Below are 25,682 nucleotides of genomic sequence, written 5' to 3' on the forward strand. Positions count from 1 at the left end.
AGGTGAAGTTGCACTAGAATGAATTTCATGTCAAACTGTTGTCACCACTGCGTGTAGTAACCTCTTTAAATGTGGCTCTTAAATAAACTCTTTCTTTTGTAATCATCCTCTGTAAGTTGTTTAATGCTGCTGTGTGTATATAAAAGAATTCCCTACATATCACTCACTGAATGTCATCTCACTGGGTTACAGTTCATTGATTTTATAGTTCTCTGATGATTTCCCATTGTCTTAATTTGTTTTCCCCACAGTTGTGTAACTGTGAAATTAGTATGTATACGCTAGGGAGTGGGGTGTGAAAGGGGGCAAGTCCTTGCAAAAAAACCCCATTGATTTTGTGTTTTTATGGGGAGTTGACTAGTTGTGACTGACTGTTTTTGCAAGGAGTTGGATGTCAGGACTTTGTGTATTTGCATCATACCTCTCAACCATACTCAATTCCTTAGAATTTCTCGGTTTTGAGGCTAAAATAATGGGGTACCACAAACTCCTGAGTGGCCCCTTCAAATCATGATTTTTTTTCTTTATTTACAATTTCTTTCGATAATGCTGACATCATCACATGACAAATGCAATCATCCGAAGAGTTGACGTCAGTCACATCAAGAGAGTACTACCAGTAGAAGCAGTATTCCATTGAGAAAGTTGGTTATGGCACTAATGTTTGAGGCAGCAGTATGCCTACAACAGTAGCAGTCCTGTGCTGGGGTAAGTAATAGCTGAGTGCCGATAAAAGTATGGGAGATATCTAGACAGTTTTCCAATAGCTAGCTGCAGACATCCATCAGACTCTCTGATTAAAGGTTTACATTTTTTTAATTAAATCTGATTTAAGTGTAATATTCATTGACTTGTGTTTGAAAATAATTTATTGCTTTGTAAACATGCTGTTGGTTTTGAAAGAGTCATAATGTAAGATTTTTGTGAAGTTACCAATTTCTATGCTGGGAAAGTTTTTTTTTTCTTACATTTAACTCGTGGGTTTACAGTATTTAAAGGTGTTGACCACTAAGTATTTTAACAGCAGAATAAAGCATGGGATTATGCCAAGCCTGGTGTACTGTGAATAAGTTCAGTTAACCTTTTAATGTATTTCTGAGATGAAACTTAACCAAAACAGTAGCAGTGTGTGTGTGTGTGTGTGTGTGTGTGTGTGTGTGTGTGTGTGTGTGTGTGTGTGTGTGTGTGTGTGGTGGGATTGTGTTCAGTATTCACTGTTGTTGTACGTAGGTGTCCTTTCAAGGCTGACTTCCCTTGCATTGATCTGTCTGCAAAAAAAAATAAAACAAAACCTTTAATGTTATGTTGTCCTATCCTGCCTTCATTCTTACAATGATGAGTTCGGAGTCGATCCTCGGCTCCGACTCGGCCGAATACTTAGCTGAAAGTCTCAAACCTGGCTCGTGGCAAGAAGGTATCCCACAATGCAGTGGTGCAATTCCCCAGATCTCGTTTGCCGCTTTACGAGGTTGGATGCGCTCATCTCGGCCGTGGCTAAGTTGTGAAATATTTTTTCTATTATCTTTATCAAAACTTGTTATATTTGCATATTTTTTGCTTTAGTCTTATTAGATTTAACTCGTTGTGTCTCCTTGCTGCTCTTTGTTAAATAGTGATAGTTTTTCCCCCTTTAGCACGGTTTTTGCTGTCACTTTCTAGACCCCTTTGGTGTCCCATGTAGTGGTTGTGTTTAGTTTGCTAGTCTTTTTATAGCTTGTTTAAGTTAGAGAGCTATTCACCTGTTTAGGTTAGAGGGCTTGTACTGTTTTATTGTTTTGTCTGGGAAATAGAACCATTTTAGTTAGAAGTTCTATTTTTCTTCCCCTGGTTGTTGCTCCTTATGTTGTCCTGTAGTAACCTTTGGTTTAGCTTTAGATGGAGCGAGTAGGCAGTGGGTTCTGGAGTTTCCCCTTAGGAGACACTCCTGGATGCACTTGTACAATTTTCCAGATCCCTTTAAGTCTGCCTTTACTAATGCCCCTTTTGATGGTTCCTCACTATTTGAACCCAAAGTAAAAGACACTTTAACCTGGTGTGAGCAGGAAGGGAAAACTCTTTCTGTCATTGGAGTACATTTTTCTGTTCCTTTAAGACCTTATCCCAAAGGCCAGAAGAGCGGAAAGATGCAGTTCAAAAGATCCCAAAGATTATTCCAGGATGCATAGGGTGATACCTTCCCCAGGGGCAGAGGGGGAGGTCATAACAGTAGTCACCACCCCAGGGGCAGAGGGGACCCTCAAAACCAGGGTGACCATGATTCCTTTTGCAGATGCCCTTATCAGTGCTCCTGAACGGAGGCCCGACTGCTCTACTCTGGAGGCAGTTGGGGGACACTTATCAATGTACCCAGAAGCCTGGCAAAGTATTACAAATGACAAACCAGTACTAAATATAATATACAGAGGATACTTCATCCCTTTTTCCAACCCCGTCCCACAGACCAAAGCAATCCCAGATCTAAGGGAACAAGCAACTATAGAGATTCAAAAGTTGCTCCACAAAAGAGTCATCCAACTGTCCCCACAGACCAAATAGGATTCGGAACTTACTCAAGATTCTTTTTGGTGCCAAAAAGAACAGGCGACTGGAGGCCCATATTAGACTTAAGCAAATTAAACGAATCTGTCAAGAAGTCAAAGTTCCGAATGATGACACTGCAGTCTATACTTCCATTTTTAGGGAAAGATGATTGGATGTGCTCGATAGACCTTCAAGATGCTTGCTACCACATAGAAATGGACAGGACATCAAGAAGGTACTTACGCTTCCGGCTGGGAGCCAGCCATTATCAGCTCAGAGCCTTGCCCTTTGGTCTCACTACAGCCCCCAGAGTGTTCACCAAATGTATGGCAGTAGTCACGGCTCACCTGAGGCATCTAGGATTCCGTGTGTTTCCCTATCTAGACAACTGGCTCCTATCTGCCACCACCAAGCATCTACTCCTACAAGCCAGGGACCTAACTTTGGACATCTGCAATCAGTTGGGTATTACAGTAAATTTTCAAAAATCTGCCTTGTTGCCCTGTCAGCATATTACATTCATAGGTGCAGATCTAGACACTTCATCTATGGTAGCACGTCTTCCAACAGAAAGAGTTATAGCACTTGGCAGCAAATACTTCACCTCCTTCCCAAGACCGAAGTGAAAGCAAAGAAAATTCTTAGGTTACTAGGAACAGTGGTCTCCATGATTACACTGGTCCCTCTTGCCAGAATGCACATGAGGATTCTTCAATGGCGATTGTTCTCCCAATGGTTACTTCAAGAACTTCCGATGTCTCATCTGATCAGAAAAACGGAATCTTGCAAGAATGACTTAAGATGGTAGATACACTCCACTCATGTGACAATAGGCAGACCTTTCGTTCCGCATCAACCAATAGCTACAGTGACCACGGACGCTTCCCAGATAGGGTGGGGGGGCATTATCTGGGAAGAACAGTCCAAGGTACATGGCAAGAACACGAAGCTCACTTGCGTATAAATGTTCTGGAAATGAGAGCAGTGCTTCTTGCGTTGCAAGCACTTCAGGACTCCCTCTAGGGACTAATGCGATACAGTCAGACAATATGTCTGTGGTTTGGTACATAAACAAGCAGGGGGGAACCAGATCTTACTCCCTTGGTCGAGAGGCCCTAAGAGTGTGGCAATGGGAAGTTTCTTCCCAGCACTTACGAATTGCAATGCACATTCTGGGGAAGTCCAACGTGATAGCGGACAAAAGCTGAGCAAAGCAATCCTAATGCCTCATGAGTGGCCTCTCAGTCATAATGTAGCAGAAATGATTTTCCAAACATGGGGACAGCCTTGCTGCGATCTCTTTGCCACTCCCATGAATACCAAGTGCAGCAACTTCTTCACCCTAATCCCTCCTTCAAGGGAGACATTGAGAGACACTCTTGCTCATGATTGGCCCACGGGACGTCTTTATGCCTTTCCTCCATTTCCTCTCATACCCAGAGTAATTCAGAAAGCACAATGCTCGGGAAGCAGGTTAATTCTCATTGCCCCTTACTGGCCTCACCAAGTCTGGTTCCCCTTCCTTTGGCCTCATCTTCAGGAGAAGCCATGGATTCTGGACCCAGTGCCAATCTGCTGACTCATATGTCTTCGGAGCTTCATCCTTCTCTCCACACCCTAAAACTGACAGCTTGGCTGCTCCACTTCCCAATTTAGTCAGGCTTCACAATTTTACTCCCACAGTTAGACATAGCTTTATGTCCTCGTATAAAGCTTCTACTAGAAAGCTGTATTCTATTAAATGGAAGAGGTTTTCCCTTTGGGCTCAAGACAGGAACATCAATCCTTTTTCTGCACCCATTCATTCTTTTTTGGATTTTTTGGCGGAACTTTTTCAACAAGGCTCAGTTGCAGCAACCATTAGGGTTTAACTTGCTGCAATTTCAAATTTTCACATTGGTGATTCTACTTCCAAATTAATGTCACATAGGTTGTGTCAAGCCTGCTTAAAACGTGCCTCCTTATTAAGACCTCCCTTTAAGGAATCCCTTTCTCCTTGGGATCTAAATTTTGTTTTGTCTCCTCTCACATTACCACCTTTTGAGCCCTCTTCATCTATAGACCTCAAGTTCCTTTCATGGTGGCTATAACTTCTGCTAGAAGGGTATCAGAGTTGCAAGCTCTTTCTATTAAACCGCCATATTTGATTTTTCATAAGGATAGGGTATCCTTACGTACAAACCCATCCTTTCTACCTAAAGTTTCTTCTCCAAACAACATAAACCAATCTGTAGAACTGCTAGTGTCCTTTCCTAATCATAGCAACAAGGCAGAATACAAATTACATCAACTGGACGTGCATAGACAACTCAGATTCTATTTGCATAGGACCAAAGACTTCAGAATATCTGACGAATTATTTGTATCCTCTGATACAAAAAAAGGAACCTCAGTCTCAAAAATTACTCTTTCCAATTGGCTTTCAAATTGTATTACATTTATCTATAATTCTAACCACAAAGATTTACCTTTCAAAGTGAAAGCTCATTCCACTAGAGCAATGGCTACGTCTTCTGCTTTTCAAGCCAGAATTCCCATGGATAATATTTGTGCAGCAGCTACTTGGTCTACTCCACATACTTTTATCACTCATTACAAAGTGGATTTGGCCTCCAGTGACAGGGCATCCTTTGGTTCCCCGGTGCTTAAAGGTGCACTCCCGTGAGCCACCCAGGGAAGAGGTGCTAGGGATGCTGTCCTATCATTGTAAGAATAAAGGCGAGATAGGACATCATAACATACAGAAGCTATGTACTCGCCATAACATTCCATGTTTGTTGTCCATTTCGCCGTTCATTCTTACTAACCCTCCCTCCTTCCTCCTGCTAAAGACTCCCGGTGGACCTGGTAGATATTTTTACTACTTTCAGGAGTTCTTTGTCTCAGCTTGTTTCTCCTTCAGTATGTATAATTTGGATCTGGATATATGTATATATGTATATATGTGTAGATATGTATACACATATCATTCATTAGTAGCAGCAAACAAGATCTGGGGAATTGCACCACTGCATTGTGGGATACCTTCTTGCCACGAGCCAGGTTTGAGACTTTCAGCTAAGTATTCGGCCGAGTCGGAGCCGAGGATCGGCTTTGAACCCATCATTATAAGAATGAATGGCGAGATGGACAACAAACATGGAACGTTATGGTGAGGAGATAACTTTTTCTTTTAGCGGCACTTGCAGATAACAACTGAACATGCGAGGAACTTGGGAAAAGTTTTTATCATTTAAAACTGCTGTGAATGTAAGAAGGCATAAACACCCCATGTTTGGGCACCCGTGTACCGCTGAAGTTCTATGTTTATTACCTAAAAAAGAGTGTTGTGATTAGGTAGATGTAGTGAGATATGAGGCTACAGGCACTAAGCAGACTTGTATTAATTTTAGTTGTCATATGCTTGAATGCTTAAATTATCAATATTCCCGATATGGTTTAATATGGAGTTTACAGAAGGTGTTGTTCATCTTCTTTTTTAAGAACCAGTTGCTCATTAGATATTTCTTGGCCAACTATCATTCAGATTTTTTGGATTCTTTTTCCTATTTTTCAGTTTCCATCCCTGAAGTTCTTAAACAGGAAGATAGAAGTTATCCTGTAGCTTCATGATGTTTGACACCTGATGTGTTATTTGCGTGTCTGACCTCAAGCCTATTCCACAAGAGATGCTATGACTTCTGGTGGGAGAGTTTTAGGTGAAATACGCACAAACAGTTTATTGCTGTGCACAGCTGGTTTTTCTTCATTAGCTGATGTTGCCGTGTATCGTTTATACTTTTTTTTGTTTGTTTTAATGAAGCGTTCCTTGCAGGAATCATACCTCTCAACTGTTAAGATTTTCACAGAATGATAAGATTTTTGCCTCATATTTTTTGGTCTGTATATCATTTGTGTTTTTCTAGCAAATCATTGAGGAGTCTATCTTGTAAGGGGTTGGGTAGTCTTTTGTTGGATTTATGATTAAGTAAGCTACAATGATAGCTCTAAGCTCACCATTATATTTATCCTATTGTCCCCAAATGCAGCTGTTCCAGTACATACCTTTTTTATAACAAGAAGAAAGGTATGCTAACATTTATTGCTCAAAAATGGCTATTACTGGTCAACAGAGTATGTTCCTTGAATTACCACTTCTGCTAAGGGTGGAAACTGCTGTGGAAGAACAGTTCTTCCCAGTTGCCTCGTTTTTTTGTGAGTTCCGTTCCAGTGGAACTAACAGTGTGTGCATAACAGTGAATGCAAGTTTTCAGATGTGCATTTTAGGCTGCCAAAATAAACTTGTTGAAAAAAATAAATAAAAGCAATCTTGGTGGCAATTCAGCCTTTCTTATCCCTATAGCAGCTACTGTTGGCTGCAACCCCTGTGGCATCACATGCGGGGCTGCTATAAGTAGGGTGAGCCTTCCACTTCCAAGTTTGCAGAGTTGAAATTTTGCAGTAACTCCTGGTTTGCACAGTTGCAGTGACCACAGGCTTTAATAAAGGGGGTGAAAATGAAACACCATAAAAGAAAGTACCATCACTGAACATTTAAAATCTGTGACAGTTGTCTTGCAGGGGAGTGGAAGAAAAAAAGTGGATCATACATCTTCATGCACTGCTTTGGATTAGCTGGTTCATTTTATCACTGTATTAATGTTTTCCAATGATGTCTCCATAAGAAGCTATGGAAGTGGTTAGCTCATGTAAACTCTGGGAATTGTACTAACAAGACCGAACTACCCGGGGAAGAGTGGGTGGTGAGCATGGCCATGGAGATGGCCATTATTTTCTTAGCTATTGTGTTTGGAAATGTGATGGTGATTACCATACCTCTCAATCTCTCAGACCACGAAATCAAGGCAAAGCCAAAAGTAATGGCGGGACAAAGGCCCAAAAATAGGGACAGATTTTAAATATTGCTCCTGTAAATTCAGATGGTTGCTAGAATAACAGGTTTTGTATTATTATGTATTTGCTGAGGGATATGAAGTCTGAAATTCAAATGTCTGCCTTTATTTAGTGACTTCAATCTTCATGTTGGTATCCCACGATTCCATTAGAATGGGTGGGGCTACATGATTATTCATGCAAATTTTATGTTAATCAGCATCCACATTTTTGGCCAGTTCTGCCTAATTTTCATGGGCCTTTGTCCAGATTTTTGATGTTTCCAGGTTGAGAGGTATGATATGCATATAGAGAAGAGCTGAGCTTGCTTTTCACTTTCCATCATACTGCCAGATTTCTGACATTCCATTTGTATTAGACAGTGAGGACCATTGTGGAGAAAAATGGAATGACTTGTTTGTGTTCAGATTCTGGTATAACCTGTGTATATATTCAGTATGTATTCATTCCTTCCTATACTTTGACTCGCCCCTCATCTCTTCTCTCTTTAACTACTGGACCTTCTCTGAAATGTCCTTCCTTCTCCTTCACTTTCTCTCTCTACCTCACTCTTTCTTATTCAACATCCTATAATTTAACACTACTTCTCTATTCCCCACTAGCACTAGCCATATCATTTTATTAATGGCCCATTCTAATGCCAATAACGAATGCTTTTTTCCTATACTTTCCTAACAACATCACACACTATGTACTTCTTACCATGTATATCATATCCAGACTACAAATGTTTATGCTACTACCTATTTGTGGTATATCTGTTAAATGAAATAGTCTTTAAAACTTTGCTTAATTTTGTCTCATGCAACTTCATAGAATTCTGATCTACCATTAGGGTTACCACCTGTCCCACTTTTCGGGGGACAGTCCCTCTTTGGGTGGTTGTGTCCTGACCAAAAATATTAAAAATGGCAAATGTCCTGAGATTGTAGGACATAATTATGTCCCATATGTAATGTAATAGTTGCATAAAATAGTTATACCCTCTTAGGACACATACAATCTTCTTTCCTGAGTGAATAATGCAGACTGTGTGTCTGTGTGTGCTTGACCACGAGTCTGCAGTGAAGTCTAAGCACACATTCAGTCCCATCTCATGAGTGTATAATACAGCCTCAGCTCATGCCTTATCCCTTTTCCTGAATGTGAAATACAACCTGGATACATGCCTGATCCCAGGTCCTAACTGTGCAATATGACCTGGGTACATGCTTGGTCCCATGTCCTAAATGTGTAATACAGATTGGGTACATGCTTGGTCTCATGTAATGTGTGAGTAACACAGTCTGAGCACATGATTGGTCTTGTTCTGAGTGAGTACTACAGTTTGAGAACATGCTTAATCCTGTGTCCTGAGTATATTAGACAGACTGGGCCCATGATTGGTCCAATGTCCTTGGTGCATACTACAGACTGGACAAGAGTTGGTCTTGTGTCCTGTGTGTGCAGTACTGACTGATGACATTTGGTCCCAACTCCTGAATATGTAATACAGCTTTGGTGCATGCTTGGTCCTGTGTCCTAAATGTGTAATACAGACTGGACATATGTTTTTTTCCCTGTGTCCAGAGTGTATAATACAGACCGGGTACTTGTTTTGTGCTGTATTTTGAGTGTGTAATATAGGCAGTACAATACTTAGTCACATCTCCTGAGTGTATAATACAGGCTGAATACATGCTTGGTCCTGCATCCTTCATATGTAACCTGGGCATATGCTTGTTCCCATGTTCTGAGTGTGTAATATAGCCTAAGTACATGATTTGTACTATGTCCAGAGTATGTGTGTTTGGTCCTGTGTTCTGAGAGTGAAATATAGACTGAACACTTTGGTCCTATGTCTTGAGTGTATAATACAGTCTGGATACATGCTTGGTCAGATGTCCAGAGTGTGCATGCTTGCTCTGTGTCCTAAGTATGTAATACAGACTGGAAATATGGTTGGTCTCATGTCGTGAGTGTGTAATACAGCCTGGGTATATGCTTGGTCCAATGTCCAGAGTGTGCATGCTTGCTCTGTGTCCTAAGTATGTAATACAGACTGGAAATATGGTTGGTCTCATGTCGTGAGTGTGTAATACAGCCTGGGTATATGCTTGGTCCAATGTCCAGAGTGTGCATGCTTGCTCTGTGTCCTAAGTATGTAATACAGACTGGAAATATGGTTGGTCTCATGTCGTGAGTGTGTAATACAGCCTGGGTATATGCTTGGTCCAATGTCCAGAGTGTGCATGCTTGCTCTGTGTCCTAAGTATGTAATACAGACTGGAAATATGGTTGGTCTCATGTCGTGAGTGTGTAATACAGCCTGGGTACATGCCTGGCCCCATTTCCTTCCTGAGTTTGCATGCTTTTTCCTTTGTCCTGTGTGTGTAATACAGGCTGGATACATCCTTGGTTCCATGTCCTGTGTGTGTAATACAGGCTGGATACATCCTTGGTTCCATGTCATGTGTGTGTAATACAGCCTAGGCACATGCTTGCTCCTATGTCTTGAGTGTGTATGCTTGACCCTGTGTCCTATGTATATAATACAGGGTGGACATTTGCTTGGTCCCTTGTCCTGAATTTATAATACAGACTGAATACATGCTTGGTCCCATGTCCTCAATGTGTAATACAGGTCGAGAACATGTTTGGTGCTATGCCTGGAGTATGTAACACAGTGTAGGCAGATCATTGGTTCCCATACCCTTGTCAGTCTCACAGTCATAGAGAAGTGTAGGGCTGTATATCCATGGAAAGAACTCTGTGAAGAGAGTGGTACAACAGTAACTATTAATAATTTATTTATTACTTACTCATTTGTTTTTGTGAACATTACATTATGTAGTCTGACATTGTACAGATTACACCCAATATAAACTTAAAGATCATTGGAAGTCACTAAATGGAGCAATTCTAGAGAAATATACAGATTTATTTTTCATCTTTTTAACAACCTTATATTTTCAGTGGCCTTAAGATGTGTAGACATTAAGCAGCAGGTGGATCTGAAAGGTGAAATGGGACCCTGACCAAGGGGCACTGCAGAGGGTCTGGTAGAGACTGATTACTGCTTGTGCTCATTTATCTTTGCAGCTGTTACCTTCATGCATAAATTATCCTTGCAAAACTTATAAACTCTTTAAAGATTGCAGTTCCTGAGGCATTTTTTTTCATACAAAAAACAAAGAAGATTATTAACGATTTTAAATTTGATATTCTGTGCTGTCTAGAAACTGCACTGCCTTAGACATGTGGAAGATGCAGTGAAATGCTTTATCTGGTAATGGTGGGTTTAGTTGGAGAGACTGGAAGGAATTTTAAGTAGAGTTCTTTGTAAAAATTTTGTTGGAATTGCTACAAGAGGAGCCATTGTTTATGAAAGTCCAAAAAAAAGCAACAGTGAGTAAATCAGAAATGTTCTGGTTTTGCTCAAACAGTTTTTCAACCAGCACAGCCTAAACTGGATGTGAATAGAAGGTGTAAGCAGGATGTTAGATGTATGTTGACATTTAATAAAAACACTCATATGGTAAGGCAGATTATAAATAAGTATTGGTTTATTCTCCAAGATACAACTGAGTTAAAACAAGTTATATCAGAAAAACCTCGTTTTGGGTATAAGCGATGTGCCACCCTTAAACAGAGCTTATGTTATAAGGAACAACTGAAATATCATTTTAATGTTGTTAGCAACAAACGGAGTACATTTATGTGTAATGATTGTAATTTTTGTAAGTTTATTTGTACACAAAAAACTTTTAGGCATCCTGTTACAGGCCTTGATTTCACCCTACAAGCTTATGGAAATTGTAACACCCAAAATATTGTTTATATGGCCAAACGTGAAACCTGTGAAGGTTATTACATAGGTAAGACAAATAGGAAGCTTAAAGAGCGTATAGTGATCACTGTTCAGAGGTAAAGCGTAAGGTTACTACATATGCTTTATATAAGCATATCTCTGTAGAGGGGGATCCTCATATTTTTAAATTTATGATTTTAAATGTGATCTGTATGCCACTATGAGGTGGTGATGTTAATCTTTTAACTGAGTATGAGGAGATGTGCTGGATATTAAGGATGAAAGCACATATATCACCATGTCTCAATGGTGCTTTCACCTTAAAACCAGCACTTATATATTTACATGAGCAAGTGCCCTTCATCTCATAGTGGAGGGAGCCAGAGAATTACACATGGGGTGAAACAACTCAGCTACCAGACATTACTGAGGCTGCAGGCGATATTAAATGGGACCAGGATTCTGTGAGAATATGGAGGAGTACCAGGGCCTGTCACCTCAGACATTTAGTATTGTTAAGAGCAAGGAGAGGACAGAGCACAAATAAACACAGGAGGCCTCATGGGTGTGTAGTCTGTAGGGCAAAAGAAAAAGAGGAATTTGATAGAGATACATAAGCTGTTTTAAAGAACGAGAGACAGGAGACATGAGTGAGCAGTGGAGTAAGGAAGATGTGGGAAGGCATTGAGGAAAGACTGTTTTATGTAAGGGTGTGGAGACTTAAAGTACACCCTGGTATGAACTGGTGCAGGATAGTTCAAATAACAATAATATGCCTGGATAGAAAGAGAAGTTAAGATATATGGGAACGCATTAGGGAAGAGAGGGCACTGCCAACGAGGATGAGAGAACCAGATTTCAACACTAAGCGCGCACCTGGAAGACTGATATGGTCGATTTCCTTCTCCATATCTGTTATGTTTATATGCTAAGTCTTGTTCAGTAAACAGAATTTAGTAGAAGTCTGTACCCATGTCACCGTCCTCATGGCAGCAAACAAGCGGTAATGTGCTTGGCTGAAAATACAGCATATGATATGTGTAATGGCCTTTGATGAACAAAGTAGCTACATGAATGTTGAATGGATGACCATGAAATAAACAAACAAACAAAAAATGATGCTGCTTTGTCTCTGACTGGGCTTAATATTCTGGATATTTCTGAAACAAAGCCAGCGTGACTTCATTAGGGGACAGCTGCAACAGGAAGCAAGCAAGATGATGTGTAATTTTGTCAGGACAGTATGACAGCACAGTGCTTTACACAGAGCCTGCACTGAACACACTAAAAGTGCAGCTGTTAGCTTTGTGCTGTAAACCTCAACTTCATCTTTTTCTCCTTAAATTTACAGTAAACTTTCAGTTACGTATTTCAGTGTATAAATAAACATAAATTATTTCAATGTATTCATAAATATGAATATTTATGAATAAATGAAATAAATAAGCTGTCATGTAGGTGTTTATTGCAGTGATGTCGTAATAGTTAAGTGAGAACCAGTCATGGAGAACCCAGGTCTATTATCTGCAGGTTTTAGTACAGTATTGTACATTACAACCTGACTCCTGTAGAAGATTTACAAACTTCTGACCACTTGTTTCTGTTGCAATACTTGTTATCATATATTTTTGTTCTTAGTATTAATTTTCTGCAACAGTGATGAACTTCCCATAAATAATTTTTGGCATTGTGACTATGTCATAGGTACCCCAATAGCTGTTATAATGAGGTCAGAGCCATGAGAATACAGGATGTGTGTCTTTCGTGAACTGCCTGTTTATTTAGAATTCCTTTTAGTGGTAGCCAGCACTCACAAGAAAGAGTGATACACCATCTGTGTCTTCTACTTAGGACTCTGGTATGTCTTTGATATTGTGTGTTTTTAACTATTGTGATTAAAATGGGCATATATATAATCAATTGTTTTACTTTACCACTTTATCAGCATACAAATATATTGTTATAGTTACGTTTTTAACGCCACGGTGGTGCAGCGGTAGCGTTGTTGCCTCACAGCAAGAGGTTCTCCTGTTCGATTCTCGGCTGGAGTGCCTTCTGTGTGGAGTCTGCATGTCCACCCATGGTCGAGTGGCCTCCGAAAGCCATGCGTGAATGGGCGTGCCTTCGCTGAAGGCTGGGTGTCGGGCTGGCAGCTCGGCACCATAAAAATCAACTGCCAATCATTAGTGGAACAGAGTTTCACTGTGGCGACCCCTAACCAGGAAAAGCCAAAAAGACAAACAAACAACCAGTATCTATGCATTTGAAGTAGATTGCTCTTACAACTTTTCTATAGAAATACAAGACTTAAACTCAGCAATTCACATCCCTAAAACTTTTCTCACACAACTTTCAACTTCCTTCCCTTCACAACATCTTCCCATCTACACTTTCCCCTTCTCACCTGTTACATCCAGGAATCCTTTCTCTCCTACCCTCGTCTTGCTGATGTACATTTCTCTGTGTAAAATAGTGTGCCGTTATTAGTTTTCATAGTTTTGTAGAAGATGTATTATGTAGTACAAAACAGTATTACAAGAGTTCATAGTGTAGTCCAATATTTGTTATAGAGTTCTCACAATAAAGAGTGATGCAGCATCTGTGCCTTCTTTTTAGGATTCTGGTATGTCTTGTCTATGTACTCTTACTGTAGGAAGTTCGGCAACCTATTGCCAAACCTGCTTTCGTTAAATCTGCAACTGCTTTTGTATCTTTGATTGTAATGTAATTTATTGTGCAACCAACTTTTTATATCACATTGTATCCCTTTTTTATTTGACTGTAAACCCTGGGCTGTGGCTGAAAATGGTCCACTTGGGTCACTGTTCCTTCTTTGTCAAGAAATAAATAAATGAATAAGATGCCAGAGTTGTGACTGCACTGTTTTGTAGCAGTGCTGCTTTATAAAATCTGCTTAATGAAAAAAGTACCGTGACACAATTCAAACAGCATGTTACTAAAATGATAGCTGAACAACTTCTGACATGTGAAAACCCTTGGCCCTCTGATTCCTAAAAATTACAGACCACATGTTCAAAAATATATGGCGAGATACCAGGTTTAAGGGCCTTATTACAGGGGTCTGGCAACATCATACATGTAGAGTAGCGTAAACGTCTGTACTGAGCAAGCAGTAGCATAAGCATTGGTTCTGACCAAACAGCTGATCATCCCTAAGAATTTCCTATAATAGACATATGAAGTTTTTCTGTGTTTAACAAATGGCACATAATTTAAACCAGTAATAATTGTGCAAATACTAAAACACTTCACTCTTAAACTCTGACCTTGGGTGATGACCCTGCCAAACACTTGTAGGCCCCCAAGAGTGGAGCAGTTCCACCTCCGATTCCTGAACTGGTGTTGACACTCATCTATGGAAATCTCTGCACCACGTCTCACAAAATCCATAACGCTAATGTGACGCCGGCAAAGCTGCATCTGTCCATCTGTGAGGCCCCTGAGTCTCTCACAGGCTTCTTTGTTGCGCATATTCCGAACAGCAGGCTGCTTTGCCAGATACCTGCACCAGAAAGAGAAATTAAAGATAATGTAGGAAAAAATAGGTATTTGAAGTCTAGACATTAATATGAAATCAGTCTTCTGGTTAGCTGTGTTCGTACTTCATACATTTTAAAACTGAATTGATCTAGTGAGTACTATTACACTGTAAGTTGTCTGTGTCCCAGCATTTCACAAGTACATTTACTATCCATTTTACTTAACTCCACGTACTCTTAACCCCAATACCATGCTGTGTCTTCCTGCTTCATTTTTGTTTTTTGATATTTTTACTGTGTATTGCCACAGCATTGCTTTTCTGATTTTCTGTGCTGCCATATAGTATAAATTGCCACCTGTATTGCCTGTAACCTGTGTTATAAACTTTGTATTAACCTCTTCGACTTTGAAATACTGTTGGTTGTCCTGTGGCCATTATTATTATTTTGTAATTATGTCACTTCTCTTTCTTTGGTCTCCCCTTTAGAAGGACCGGTATTTTAATGGAACCATCTATTCATCAAAATCAAATACATCAGCAAGCAGACAAACAGACTAATATATACGGTTTTAACTGCTGTATGCTTGGTTATCAAAACTAGCATTAAATAAATAAACAAGCAGACAGAAAAACAAACTAATAAATACAGTTTTTAACTGCAGCAAGCTTATCACTCACCGTCATTACCAAAACTAGAGCTCAGCTGATGCAGCAAGTTTGTGTTGATGTTGTACTCCTTTCCTTTATGCTGTATTCATGTCACATCCTAATACATAGTATGTGTTGTAAGCAATATTTATGTCATAGCTCTACATGCAGTATTGATGACTGTAACGTCTGCTGTACTGCTTTCCGTTTGCTCGTGTTTATGTCATTGTCTGATATATGCAGTATTAGTGTATGTAGCAATGACTGACTTAGGCATTCTTCTTATCGAGATTAGCTTGTTTCATACTTTCCAAAGGACATGTCAGTGCAACTTGTCTGGCCAGATTGAAGTACTGTAACTAACAAAATTGTTGAATTACATCACAGGTTTATTTTCAGGCCATCTACTCCCACATAAAAGCGTTATGACTGTGTTGGAGCAGATAGATATATGTTAGTGGAACACTGCACAGGAACTGCATACTGTTCACTGCCTGCACCATTCCCTTCTACCTGTAGATAAACACGTCATCACTCCTGTTAGACGAGAAGGGGGAGTATGTGGTGAATGGTGGGGTATGTTAAAATATTGCACTGTCCACACAGAAGCTGTCTGTGGATGTACACAATGCATCAGTTCCCCACTTGTCACTTCCTCAGGAGAAGCGCAGTTCATTCAGGTGAAAGCTGAGGTACAGTGAGCATGGGGACTCCATGTTACACACCGTGTACATGGTAGTCATTTCCCCTCACTTGTAGACCATTGTTGTGGTGCATTAATTGCACAATGTGGGAGAAACCCTAAATTGTGCAGTGGTCATGCAGTTTAAGTCCCTCTTTATAGTAAGCACTTGACCCCCCCCCCCCCCACCATCATCACCATCATCACTAACAGAAGCAAGGTGATTCCATATCAAGGTTGGAGTATAAAAACTACATCAGAGTATCAGACACAGTTGCATTATGCCCCCCCAACCAACAGGTATGCTGCACAGAATAGAAACGACGCACTGCATTTTCCTTTACTGGATGACTCGGTGTGTGTAAACTACTGTTTGGATGCATTGAAGAAACAGAGTGTGTGCGTGTGTGTGTGTGTGTGTGTGTGTGTGTGTGTGTGTGTGTGTGTGTGTATGATGGACTGAACACTTAGTATGCTTTATTGTTTGTTTGATGAAGGGAATGTTTCATTTAATTATGCACTAGAGAGCAATGACTAGCACCCCACCCCCTCCCAAACCAATATATGATAATGGATCTTGCCTATATCAAGCATACAAATGTTATACTTACAGCCAGTTTGTGGCACTCCCACCCCTGGTAACCAGGGGCAACAGCAGCAGGGTACAAAGAATGGTCTGGGGCTCCATGTACTTGGTAAATATTCTCAGTCCACAAAGACCAACAGCATTCTTCCCAGAAGAAATATGACGTGTTGTATTAAAAGAAGCTGGCACTACTAAAAAGGAGAACAACGACCAGCACTTGGCTGTTCAGAAATGCTCCATAATCACAATTTCAGAATGAAACAGCAGTCTGGGAAAAGTTCAGTGCTCTTCGTCTTAGACTGACTTATACTTTTCTATTCTCCAGGCTCAGTATCTATCTTTACATCAGTATGAACAGAAATATTCACTATAAGATCTAAATATGGGTGAGAAAACTGAAACTTAAACTCACTTCCACGATGCTAAATAAGTAATCAATAGTCAGAACATTATTTTTCAGCAGAGCAGCACCACTTCTCTCTTTGTTAATGACTTGTTCCAGCAAAAATGAAAAATGAGCAGAATGTCACTGCATCTCCCAAACTATAAGCATAATAAAACAGAGATGACAGTGTTGTAATTTCTGAATGTTTGAAACTCGAGGATTGTAGTAGCCTCTCCTGGCAGGTGTATCATAACATACAGGAAGTCATTCCATTTTCATATGCGTTTGCTGGGTATTCATTGAATTAATTCCTTGTAGGGGATCCATATAGAGCTTCAGGTTTTCCTTTTACAAAGAACTTCGCAGAAACTGCATCATTGTCTACAGTCCACAACTTTCTTTCACTGTCCCACATTACATCCCTGCCTTCACTTCTGTTCTACCTTTTTAGCTAAAACCATTTGGCTTAAAATGTTTGGCAAGGCCCGGCAAATGCTGCCATCTGGCTCTGACTTCATTGTCTGTGTGCCAGCGTTGCCAAGAAGTTTGAAAAGTCCTTAAAATTTTATTACTAGGTAAACTGTTACTCTGCAAAACAACCTGTCTGTAAAGTTTCCTCTTTTCTTACTCAGGGTTCCAGTTCCAGTTTCTGTTTATTTGAGAAAAGCTGTTTAGGACTGTTGTGGGAGAGGAAAAGCTTCCAGATTTTCCTAAGTCTGGGTTTTCCGTTTGCTGCCCCATACCCTGACATACTAGGCTGAGTCGCAGTGACTTTCTTCTGAAAAGGCACAGATATGTCCTTCTGATGGCTCATTCAGTGTCTTGGGATGGAAGGAGTGCATGACCACATCTAGTGAACATACTACCCTCCCTTGGGCTGTGTCTGCTGGCGTCATAAAACTGAATATGTCCCAAGTTACTTCCATTCTTCTCCTTCTTTTGCAAAAGCTTAAAAGGTGCCTTACATACATGCATTTTTCTTCTTACACACAAGAGCTGCATGGAAACAGCAAACAGTGATGTCAGAGCTGGGAATACCAAGCAAAGAAATCTTTTAACCCTTCCCTATCACAAGTCTTCAGAAAAGGAAATAAACTAGCAGCAAATACCATATAGCAGATCAAAGTGGAAGAAGAGGGAGCTCTCAACATTATAGTCATAGCCTTCACAATCAGACTTCACTCTAGATAACGGTGTATGAGCTCTGACTGTCAGGAATTCACAGCTAATTGTAGCCTATCCCCTAGACTGTGCATAATGTAGGTGTGTAGGAACACAGACAGTAGCGGGTTGAGTGAGGAATCACAGTTTCTACAGTCTTAGTTTCTTCGACGTAGACGTTGTAGGCAATGGCATAGAATCAGTGAATGTTAGGGAGGTTGCAGCTACTGCATTCACAGCCTGTCAATGTAGGGTTTCCCAGTACTTAATGGTATGGAAGCAGTGAGTGTTGGGAGTACTACTGCTGCAGCACCAACGTCTATAAGGGATCTTTGTAGGTCATATAGTAGGTAGGAACACTTAATTGTGGGGGAGTTTGCAGCTGCTGAATTTCTAACATTATGTAATGGGAACCAGAATGTGAAACAAGTAGACCAGCATTCATATCCTTTTGATGCCTCTGATATGAACTTGCCAGCATTAATCAGGCTGATTGTACGAAAATGGCATGAGAAGTCTCATGGTCAGTCTTGTTGCTTACATATAAGGAATATCTTCATCTGCTATGGCATTGCCAAGTGGTTAGTCTTTGAGAAAATGTGATACATGGCCAGGATACTGCAAGTAAGGATATGAGTAAACAAACTTTAGATGTAAAATACATTTTGATCAAGAAGTGTTCAGGGAGCTGAAAGAGAAATGAATGACGTAACCCCCTTCCCATTGTAATGCAGCCTTCATCTCTTTGCAGACTTATATCTTGCAATGACTTGCAGACTGCTGTCTAGGTTTAAATATCCCTCGGGTTATGCTTCTTTGAATATTTTGGGATATAAGATATTAGGGGTGCACTCCTTACAAAACATAGGTTTATACCAAGGCAAATAAATTAACTTTTACATAGAATTTTGATCAACTGAAGAGGCACCACATGTCTCACTATGAAGTGTTGTAGCATTATTTTAATACTTCCAAAACAGTATGCAGATCCACTCAACAGAATTCACAGTATCTTTTTTCTGTAATGTTGATCCATTCAGTAGAATACATAGTATTTGTTTTCTGTAAAAGTGTAGTACAGAATTTAAGACCTTCAAGTGTGTTAGATCACTATAATCAACCTCCTTTTTCCCATTTTTTCAATGTGGGGTCAGGTGTTACCACCTGTCTCAGTTCAGTACTACTCTTATACCTTCTTAGGTATTCTGATGCAGTCCAACCATCTGTTGACTGGATGCCCTCATTGTTTTTTGCCTTCTTCCTGTCTCTCCCCAGTCTTCACCAAATCGTCTTCTGCTTTCTTATACATGTGCCTGAACCACTGTAATCTGTTGACCTTCACTGACCATCAAATGTTTTAGATATGGGGACACAAAAGGCATAAATTATAACAAATAGAACTGTGTCAGCAAAAGGTGACTGTTCAAAGTGATAAGTGCTTGCTTTTTACTGTGCATCTGCGACTTATAATTAAAATCAGGTCATACACATTGCTTTCTCTCATTCTTGGGTAAGGACTGGACGTAGAGCTGAAGCTACTGAAATGAAGTTTCTTATTGCTATCATTAGAGAATCTGTTCCATTTCACAGGGCAAGATTAGAAAATTCCCAGTCGCTTGTTGTCGACATTGGTCTATGGCTAAAAATCAGTTGTGTTATACTGGATGATGCGCACAGATCGTGAGCAGGGATAATATGTGCCCATGTTGCTGTCAGTGCTCCGTAAAGTATATTTTGTTAATATACCCACCTAACTCTAAATCAACCCCTACAGTAATTCATAGATATTCCAAGGCTATTGAGTCTTATAGTGAGTTATGCCTTGCCTGTAATGTACTTCAAGCCGCACCTCCTTTCTCCGAGACAGCCATACCAGTTAATCCCAATGTGAAGTTGTGGGTACACATCTAGTCAGTTCAGTTACGTTTAAAGGAAGATATTGAGTCCTATTGCTTAACATGCAGGGGAACTTTATCCTAAAGGATTGGGAGGTTCTGAGCTATAAATCTGTCCCTCCACAATGTTTTGTTTATATGCTGATAAAGATTTAGGTCCCTGATTCTAGTACTAGGGAATAAACTCGACTTGCAGAGATGCAGAAGGTCCAAGACAACTGGGTTTCAAATGGCATGGTAAGGGAGACAGAGATCTCTCCTCAAAAATATATAAGTCATTTAATAAAAAGCTAGAGCTTCCAAACTTTCTTGGTAACTCTTGTACTTAGACCTATAATCAGTTTATTAGTAACCTTTGGGGTCTTTCTAATTGTTTCATATGTTTAGTGAGATATATCTTGAAGGGGCATTGTACTCTATAATTGGTCTGATCAATAATGTGTATAAGAGAGTGATTACCTCTTTAGACCTTGGCAGTTAGCTGTACATAATAAAAGGATTTCCTGGCAGCCATTGTCACATGATGGTCAAAAGAGAGGGAGTTCTCAACCCAAGTTCCTTGGTCCTTGACTATATGTTTGTTTTGTAGTGGTCATTTTTCTATATAGTATGATGAGGGGAGGGGGTTTGACTATCAAAAGTGATTATACCACACTTGTTAGCCTTTAGACTGAGCCCATGATAGTACACCGAGAGTTTACTAGGGAGACTTAATTCTGGAGGCTTTAGAGTGATTTAACAACAACTGCTAGTTTCTTGTCCTTTGCAAACTGAGAGGTCTTCCCTCTCTGCTTGGAGATCTGAGAAGTAAATGCTGTAAGGGAGAGTGCTCAGCATGATGCCCTGAGAGACACCATTGTCCAATTTCTGATGAGGCACCTGGAACTTACACTCTGTAGTTTGTCTTTCATTCAGTTTACTGTTAATCTTACCATGAGTCAATTTTTAAAGAATTTAATTTCTGTATGATGTCAGCATGGGAATGGTACACCATGTGTACCTATATCTCTCAACTGCCCAGATTTTTGCAGAATCTCCTGATTTTTTCTTCATATTTTTTACCTCTTCCTTATAAAATTTCTGTTTTTCTAGCAAAAAAATTGAATATTGAAGTCACTAAATAATGGCAGACATTTGAGTTTCAGACTTCATATCCTTCAGAAAATGCATTCCATTGCAAAACATATTAATGTTCTGCAGTCCTATCTTGCCTTCATTCTTACATATGGGTTCAGAGCCGATCCTCGGCTTCGACTCGGCCTATTACAAAGCTCAAAGTCTCTTAGTTGGCTCGTGGCTAGGTAGGTATCCCATAGTGCACTAGTACAATCCCCAGATCTCGTTTGCTGCGTCTACGAGTTCAGAAGTGCTTCTTGCTTGGCCGTGGCTAAGTTTAAACTTTTTTGTCTTATTACCACTTGATAGTGCTTAATAGTGTTAGAAGTGTTTAGTATAGTTTAGTAGTGTTTTTGCTTATTAAATTAGCTAGTTTGTTGAGAACTGGTTGGCCGTTGGCCCTTGCTGTTCTTCGTTGGTATCCTGTGTGCTAGTTTCTTATTAATATTGATATTTCTTAAGTCCGCATTTATTTAGGACCTTGTTTTTCTAGCTTTATTTTATATATATATATATATATATATATATATATATATATATATATATATATATATATATATATATATAGTATGCAGTGTGTTTGCTAGTCTTGTTACAGAGTCTTTTATGCGGGTCCTCGTTTACGGCCTTTGTTTTTCTCATTTTTAGAAAATTTAAGCTTGCGTGCAGTATTGTTTGCTCGTTTCTTTGACTGCTATTAGTTTCTGGCCGTTTTCTATGACTTAGCCTATCTAGCTAGGTCCGTTTAAATTAGAGGACCTAGTCCTCTGCTATTTTCATATTTTCTTCAGGGCTAGGCTCATTTAAGTTAGAGAACCTAGTCCTCTTTACTTGATCTCGTGTGTGTGTGTGTGTGTGTGTGTGTGTGTGTGTGTGTGTGTGTGTGTGTGTGTGTGTGTGTGTGTGTGTGTGTGTGTGTGTGTGTGTGTGCTTGTTAGGGCTAGGCCCGTTTAAGTTGGAGGATCTAGTCCTCGTTGTGTTTGTTGCATACTGCTTTATTACATAGCTTTCCAACATGTCTAAAGAGTCCAAAGACCACAAACCTTCGGGTTTCAAAAAATGTGCAAGGTGCTCCCAGAGGATGTCAATTACGGATGGCCATAGTAATTGTGTATATTGTCTTGGAGCCATTCATTTGCAGGAAACTTGTTTATACTGCCATTCCTTTAGCTCCAGAGTTCTCCAGGAGTGGAAGAACAAGTTAATTTTGAAAGATCTCCTCAAGCCTTCCTTCGAGGAAGAATTAGTGAGTTCTTCTCCTTCATCCAAATCACATTCTTCCAAAAAGAGACGGTTAAGTCGGCCAAGAGGCATTCTCAGGCACCGACTAGTGTATCGTAACCTCCCCAGAAACAATTTAACTTGATAAAACTTCTGCCTCCTCGGCTTCACTGTCCTCGGAGCCAGTCGAGGTTGTTGATGTTGGCACGTCAGTGTTGGCCCCAAGCCTTTCGGAGCTGACTACTAAAAAATTACATCTGAGCTGGTCCAGAGATCCTTTGCCGGTCTCACCAACCTTAAGATCTCCAATTTTACAGAGATCCGGATCGCCTACCCTGTCATCCAGATCCTCCAAGAGCCTGTCAGAGGAAGATGTGGAGAGAGTAGTGCTTAAACCCCTAAAGTCATCTGCATTGCCCAAATTGTTGTTGGCTCTGACCCAGTCGGTTCCAGAGCCACCTGAGTCCATCTTCCCTGTTGTGGTTCCTCCTCAGAGCCAAGTTGGGCATTCAGAGTCAGAGTTTTTGGTACCACTTGTTGTGGAACTCTCGGTTCCAGCTCCCCTCGTGGCTGTCTCGGAGCCGAGTTCTGCTCCAACACCTTCTGCGCCATCCGTGGGGTCTAGGAGCCGAAGCTTGCCAGTCGGCCCTGACAGGGACACTTGGACCCGAACCTCCTCGGTTCCGAGTCTCCCCCTTGGTGCATTGGCTAGGGCGAGCTCGGACCCTGCATCCATCTTGGAGCCGGTCGCTCTGGAGCCGATGACTACCTCCATTTCCTCAGAACCGGGGCTGTCTTCCGAGCCGGAGAGATCTGCTTTCAAGATGATGATGAGTGTGCTGTCTTGCTCATCAGCTCCATGCAAGGGTACTGACACTCTTCCCCCTCAAGCACCAACCTTGGTCTCAGCACCTAGTCTCTCTTTCGACAGCAGAGACCTGCAGCCTGAGGAGCCCCCATTGGGTGGCCCCCAGTCTTCCAAAATCTCCCTAGAGTACCCTTCTGAGGAGCCCCCTCAGAAGAGGACATGCAAGAGGAAGCATGTAGGCTCCCTGAATGAGTCCATCACTTGAGACACTGACCTCGAGGAGTCAGAAGGGTCCCCCAAGTCATCCTCTGATGTCTCCTTTTTAGACATCTTAGAGATTCTTAAGCAGAAAGGTGGCTGTCCCACTGTCACCCCTTCTGATCAGGACTCAGTGTACCTGAAGGCTTTCGGGTCTCAGCCTTCAGCCTCCTGGGTGTCTCCACCTTTTGATGAACTTTTAGACCTGGTTAGTCAGAAGTAGTGGGAGAATCCTGATGCCGTGGAGCCAGTTCCCAGAAGACCCAATAAATTTCTGTCTGCCCCTAAAGAGAAAGATTTTTTGTCCAAGGGCGTGCCTGTAGATGCTATGGTGGTGGCACTAAGAAGGGGCTAGCAGAGACTTCATCTGTCCATCTGCCGAATAAGGAGTCTCAAACGATGGATAGATACGGGAAGCATATCTTTTCTTCAGCGGCTTTTACACTCAGATTGCTGAACTATCTAGCACATTTTACGAGGCTTCAAAGAGATCTCCTCAAGGAGTTAGGAGATACTCTTCAAGGTACATCTACTGAAGGAGTCGCTGAGAAGGTGTCTGCTCGGTTGTCCACCTTAAATTCCATCGTGAACTCCATCATGAGGCTTATCTCTTATGTAGCCGATGGAGCAAGCAGGGCAGTAAGTTCAGGGGTTTCTCTGAGGAGACACTCCTGGATGCGCTTATGTAATTTTGTGGAGCCATTCAAGTCTACCTTTACCAATGTCCCATTTGACGGCTCTTCATTGTTTGGACCTAAGGTAAAAGATACACTCACCAGGTGCGAACAAGAAGGGAAAGCTCTCTCTGTCGAGGGAGTACATTTTACCATCCCTTCTAGACCATATCCTAAGGGTCAGAGAGGTGGTGAGATGTGGTTCAAGAAGTCCCAGAGATTTTTTCCCAGATGCACAGGGTGACTTTTCCTTCAGAGGCAGAGGAGGAGGAGCTAATGGCAGACATCGCCCTAGAGGCAGGGGGGGGGGGCGCAAAACCAGGGAGGCCGCGATTCATTCCGAGGCCGTCCCTATCAGCACTCCTGATGTGGGGCCCAGCTGTGCTTCTCTGGAGCCAGTCGGGGGTTGCATATCTTTGTATCCAGAAGCCTGGCTAAAAGTCACCCAAGACAAATGGGTACAAAGAATAATCAACAGAGGTTACTCCATACCCTTTTCTGTTCCACCACACACTCCTAAGAAGATCCCAGATGTTCCATCCAATCACAGGGATCAAGCAATTGTAGAAGTGCAAAAGTTGTTCGCAAACAGAGACATCCAAACCATCCCCACAGACCAAATAGGATTCGGAACTTACTCCAGATTCATTTTAGTGCCAAAACGTACAGGGGACTGGAGGCCCATCTTGGACCTCAGCAAACTATACGAATCTGTAAAGAAGGCCAAGTTCCAGATGGTGACACTGCAATCTGTACTCCCTCTGTTAGGGAAAGACAATTGGATGTGCTCCATAGACCTCCAAGATGCATACTACCATATAAAAATGGACAGAGTGTCGAGGAGCCACTTACCCTTCCAGCTGGGAGCCAGTCACTACCAATTTCATGCTCTGCCCTTTGGTCTCACCACAGCCCCCAGGGTGTTCACCAAATGTATGGCAGTAGTGACAGCTCACCTGAGACGTCTAGGATTCCAAGTGTTTCCATACTTGGATGATTGGCTCCTGACTGCCACCATCAGGCATATACTCCTACAAACCAGAGATTCCACTATCCAGCTTTGTTTCCAGTTGGGGATTACAATAAATTGGGAAAAGTCTGCCTTATCGCCCTCTCAATTTGTGACTTTTATAGGTGCAGAAATAGACACAGTTGCCATGTTAGCTCATCTACCTGCAGAAAGAATGCAGAACCTCAGACAACAAATTCTCCATCTACTTCCTCTACAGAAAGTCAAGGCAAAGACAGTGCTGAAACTCTTAGGGACCATGGTCTCCACCATAACGTTAGTCCCTCTAGCCAGATTACATATGTGAATTCTCCAGTGGCTTCTATCGTCCCAGTGGTCCTTTCAACAACTGCCTCTATCTCACCACATCATCATAACAGAGTCTTGCAAAAAGGACCTTTGTTGGTGGATTCAACCTGACCAACTAACAACAGGCACTCCATTCCTTCCTCACCAACCCATTGCTACTGTGGCCACGGATGCCTCACAGATGGGGGGGGTCATTATCTAGCAGGACTGTCCAAGGCACATGGC

The 25,682-nt window shown here is 41.2% G+C and overlaps 1 protein-coding gene across 2 annotated transcripts in view; it reads right to left on the minus strand.

Moving 5' to 3' along the window:
- LOC122808609 (protein Wnt-4-like) overlaps window positions 1–18,008 on the minus strand; it is a 449,218-nt gene extending 431,210 nt beyond the window's left edge. The window contains exons 1-2 of one of the 2 annotated variants that reach the window (XM_044079568.1): window positions 16,647–18,008; window positions 14,491–14,726 (exon numbers count right to left, since the gene is read on the minus strand). In XM_044079568.1, coding sequence (XP_043935503.1) covers window positions 14,491–14,726; window positions 16,647–16,723 — 313 coding nt within the window. In that variant the 5' untranslated portion in view covers window positions 16,724–18,008. Of the gene's footprint in view, window positions 1–14,490; window positions 14,727–15,383; window positions 16,544–16,646 lie in introns of those variants that run through there. The other variant, XM_044079569.1, reaches the window with a different exon arrangement.
- Window positions 18,009–25,682: the final 7,674 nt, after the last annotated feature.

Source organism: Protopterus annectens, chromosome 8.part0, assembly GCF_019279795.1.
Source record: "Protopterus annectens isolate FY-2018-M chromosome 8.part0, PAN1.0, whole genome shotgun sequence".
NCBI lineage: Eukaryota > Metazoa > Chordata > Ceratodontiformes > Protopteridae > Protopterus > Protopterus annectens.